Source organism: Nilaparvata lugens, chromosome X (assembly GCF_014356525.2).
Source record: "Nilaparvata lugens isolate BPH chromosome X, ASM1435652v1, whole genome shotgun sequence".
NCBI lineage: Eukaryota > Metazoa > Arthropoda > Insecta > Hemiptera > Delphacidae > Nilaparvata > Nilaparvata lugens.
The window spans coordinates 97,987,080-97,991,886 of NC_052518.1; the positions used below are offsets into that span (position 1 = coordinate 97,987,080).

The window sequence follows — 4,807 nt, forward strand, 5'->3', positions numbered from 1 at the left end:
AGATTCATATGGCGCTGCCAACCTCCTCACAACATTCATAGGGGGCCGAAGAGGGGCTTAGCCCCCCAAAAATGTTGATCGACTTTTTCCTTTCATATAATTTTATGAGAATGAGTGAATTTTTTAAACTTGGACTACTATCTATAGTGCTTACAGTTCTAGTGAAGCTATTCATTTTACTAGAATAAGTAAATGTTTTTAAACTTGGATTTATATTAATTATTTATAGTGCTTACAGTTCTGTTAAAATATTGAATTTTTCATTATTTCAAAACTAGAACTAATAGAGAGTTAATATTTCAACTCTATTTCAGGTCCATATTGTATTGTATTAGGACACCAGCGGGTCGCATGGTATCACTTCATTACAATGGGGAATAGAGACAAGCTTTTGGTGTTTGGCTGGTGTCTCGATCATGCCACCAGCCCGTGCACCATTAGGACACCATTGGTGCCTCAAGCTAGTGACAACTGTGACCCCTGGTGCCTCACTGTCCCTGCCAACCTATTCCTTCTTCCGGATATTCAGTTCTTTTTTATTTTTCTCTAATTTCGCCAAATTCAACTGCCGAACTGAAGAGTGATTATAGTGCTAATTGAAACCCGATTCATCATTTCCAATGTAATAAAAAATATAAATCTTTCAAATTAAATTATATTTTTTTGGAAAATCTGATATTTTGTGGATTCACGAAAAAAAAACTGGTAGCATCTATTATCTATAGAAGGCAGTGAAAAGGTAGAGAATCAACAGTGTTCTATCTTCTTCCCACTATTATTACTAGTAGTTCTGTGAACAGTAGACCTCACGCAGTATTCTTGTGGATGAGACTTTGAGATTCCTGATTGAAACTTTAGACTTTATACAGCAATAGACTGTCTTCTCCACACATCTGTGTAATCACTTGACAGCTGATTTATGATGAATAGTTGTAAAGTCTGATTTTTACTCTAATATTGGCGTATGAAGGAGGCTCCTTTTTCCTTTTATATTATCTTGAAATGCAAAATTTCCAAAAACCTTGTAAAAGGAACATACCTGTCAAATTTCATGAAAATCTATTACCGCGTTTCGCCGTAAATGCGCAACATATAAACATTTAAACATTAAGAGAAATGCCAAACCGTCGACTTGAATCTTAAACCTCACTTCGCTCGGTCAATAATGTGAACCTCACTGTAGTCTGATGTCCGTCTATAGTGTAATAAGGGTAATAAGAGTGTCTCCTGCCCTAGCTCTGACACTTGCTGTCCTGTAATACAGAAGAGAACATTAGCTGTCAACATTTAATTGCAAGTTTTGATTCTTCCTCCTCTTTATCTATCCCAATGTGGCGTTTTGACAGCGTTGGGTGGTCGCCTCGGATCCATCTTCTCCACTGCTCTCTGTCCGCAGCCAGCAGCCGGTCGTCTGCCTAGTGCCCTGGCCTCCATGTATTGGCGAGGCTTTCTGTTTTCATCCATTCTCAGGAGATGCCCATACCATCAGAGTATCAGTTCATCGATTGCTGTTTCAACCGCTTTAATGTGCGATTCTTCCCTTATGCGGAGATATTCTCTTAATGAATTCTCTAAAGTGCGAGATAAATTACTTTTAACATGAAGAGGAGAAACCCATTTCTCCCTCCACAGTTTGTAGCATAGACACAGACGGACATCCTGCGCACTATTGGATGCGTCGTGTCATTTTGCTTCATGTTCTTGTGATGGAAACATCTCTGTAACATACACAAACCAATATACCTGCTGACCAGTACACTACTTGGAGCATTGCCAGCAATAGATGGAGGGGAGTGTTGCCGCGTCGCGTTACAAAGCTCTCTCACTCAGACACAAAAGAAGGAGAATGCTGCTACGTAGTGAGAGTGATTAGTGGAGGATAGAGCATCGGACCTCTCCATCTTCGAGAAAGAGCCATGTTAAAAGTAATTTATCTCGCACTTTAATTCATTTCTTATCTGTCTCGTCTTGTTTTCCTTCGGAAAGTTTTGATTCAAAACATAGAAAATTGAATTTGATCGAAGATTAAATATTTTTTCTTATTGATAGCATTTACAGATATTCCAAAACATTCTAAATGACTATTAGAGAATTATTGAAAGTAACGACCCAAATACTAACAACGATTTAACACACATATACCCCCGCGAGGCACAACATTAGCCCCCTCCCCCCCAGAAATAATTGTCTGGAAACAGACAATTTTGCTATGGACTAGCAAGTCCATTTGAAATTGTGACTTAGCCACAGACGTGACATGTGAGTCACTGACATCGATATGGCTAGTTTATGTTTATGTATGGTTTTTTATTAGACCCCTGCGAATTACGGGTTACCTGATAGTTTAGTAGTTATCCTATACTATTAAACGAGCAATTTATGTTTAGATGTTTTTATATAAGAGTTATGTGACCAGAACTCGAAAACGGCTCTAACGATTCTCACGAAATTTGAAACAAAGTAGGTTTATGATACGAAAATTCGATAGCACTAGGTCTTAACCCTGAGATAACTCGCTGAAGGACATTAAAAGAATAAAAACGTCCTTGGAAAAACAGCTGGAAATTTCCTCATCTGGCAATACCGTAATGGAAGTGAGTGAGCAAGTACATGTGTGGGATATTCCTCAGCTGATCTCACGAGAAGAATAATTCAGCAAGTAAAACTTATTTTCGTTTAGTTCTTTTTTTTAGAAAACATGTTTACTTCAGAAAGTCCAAAATAGTAGCTAGATGCTATTAGTGTAGAATAGTACATAGTATATTAACAAATATTGTAGCAAACATAGTATGTTTTATTCTGTTTTCAACCGTCATAATTTGAAAATCTTAGTTATCGTTGTTTTTGAGTGAAAATGGGTTAAATTTTTGTAAAGTGAAATCATAATCTTATTTGGACTTTTAAAATATTATCTAAATTTGGGTGAGAAATAGTAGTACAAGGAATATCCTTAGTTTTTCTCTCCCAATCAGTGTTTCTTTGTGAAAAATATAAATAAATAATAAATAGTATATGGTAATTCTATGAGAGCTAGGAGGACCGCGAAATTTAGAACTGGTTAACATGTATGAATATATGAGCTGTGTGAAGGTAACAAAAAACGAGAGCTTTTCAGCTTTACTTACGAGAGATGGTTGTTTATGGGTCAGCCGAGTGCTGAAGACTGAGTTTGTGGAGGGAGAAGCCTTCTTCTCCAACAGCAATGATGGTGAAGCGGGGGAAGGGGAACTGCATGAACAATTCTGTCTTTCTTATCTCTCGAGTATTCTCAACATTCCGCCCACCAAACGAAGCATGAGTTTAATAATTTTGAAACTGTAGCACATGAGAGGTAACACACGAAGTATTGCACAAACTTGATGAAGAGACGATGCACATAATTAATTACGATGAGTTTTACACATAAGCGTTGAACACATAATATTCAAATATACTCTATTTACAAAAAATGTCTCTCAGAGAGAGGGTGCCAAATTAAGCTATTGGCAACACTATGAGTTTGTTTACAGGTCGCGTGAGGTGGCCGCAGGCGGTGCGAATCAATGCCACTCTTACTACTTGGTCTTGTCCGGGAAATATTTGTTCGACTATGCCTAGAGGCCACAATGTGGGCGCGGTACTCGTATTCTTGATAAGCACTATGTGACCCACTTTCAAGGGTTCTGAGGGGGTCTTCCACTTGTTTCGCTGCATAAGCGCATGTAGATATTCTGTACTCCATCGATTCCAAAACAATTCGGCACAAGTCTGCACAATTCGGCGTAGATGAGTCCATCGCTGCCGTACGGGGGTGGTAGTATCCAGCGGGATCTCCACAGCTTGTAGCAACGGTCGGCCGATAAGAAAGTGACCGGGTGTCAGCAGAGGTGAAGTCTCGTTGGGGTCCTGTGAACGCTCCAATAGAGGACGACTATTCATAATTGATTCAATACGAGAGAACACTGTGAAATATTCCTCCATTGTCATTGGATTATCACCAATTTGAATTTTCAACAGTGTTTTCACTGATTTAATATTTGCTTCCCAAATACCGCCGAAATTGGGTGCGCTAGGTGGATTGAAGTGTCAGGTTACTTCACGTTGTACAAGAGCATTAAAAATGTCAGTCATACTGTCAGCCAAGAATTTCGAGATATCTGATAATTTTTTAGCAGCTCCAACGAAGTCAGTTGTCAATCCGTTGTCAGAGTATATGTGAGAAGGTAGGCCTCTACGGGATGTGAATCTATCGAGAGCGGCAAGAAACGATTCAGTGGTCAGCTCCGATACATATTCCAAATGAACAGCTTTCACCGCTAAGCATATGAACAATACAAGATAGCCCTTATACACTCTCGGTTTTTTGAGTGAGCTGCACTTCGTATTGAAGGGGCCAGCGAAGTCAACTCCTACATGGACGAATACAGATGAGGCGTTCACACGAAAATGGGGAAGATCCGACATGATTGGCTGCTGAGGTTGAGCTTGCATGCGAGTACAACGGACACAATGATGCAATATGCTCCTTATGAGGTTGCGCGCTGATATAATCCAATATTTGCGAGCCACTAGTGACTGAGTTGTGCGAGGTCAGACGTGAAGATTATCTCTGTGAGTCTGATCACAAATCAGAGTGCTTAAATGAGATAACTTTGGCAACAACAGTGGATGACGGCTGTCATACGGAAGGCTGGAGTTGCGGAGGCGTCCGCCCACCCTGAGAAGACCGGAAGAATCGACGAAAGGCGAAATAGAGAGCAGTTCTTGAGGTGGAGTTTCTCCCTTGCTGAGAAGCTTCAATGTTTCCGCAAAATAGAAAGCCTGTGTC

The 4,807-nt window shown here is 39.8% G+C and overlaps 1 protein-coding gene across 1 annotated transcript; it reads right to left on the reverse strand.

The window, feature by feature from the left end:
• Window positions 1-4,065: 4,065 nt before the first annotated feature.
• LOC111060657 lies at window positions 4,066-4,470 on the reverse strand. Its single transcript, XM_022348328.2, has one exon. It carries the CDS (start codon window positions 4,468-4,470, stop codon window positions 4,066-4,068), a length of 405 nt encoding a protein of 134 aa, XP_022204020.2.
• Between the last annotated feature and the right edge of the window lie 337 nt (window positions 4,471-4,807).

Excerpts from the sequence above, each read along its gene's own strand:
- LOC111060657 (XM_022348328.2), bottom strand. The coding sequence starts at position 4,470 with ATGCAAGCTCAACCTCAGCAGCCAATCATGTCGGATCTTCCCCATTTT.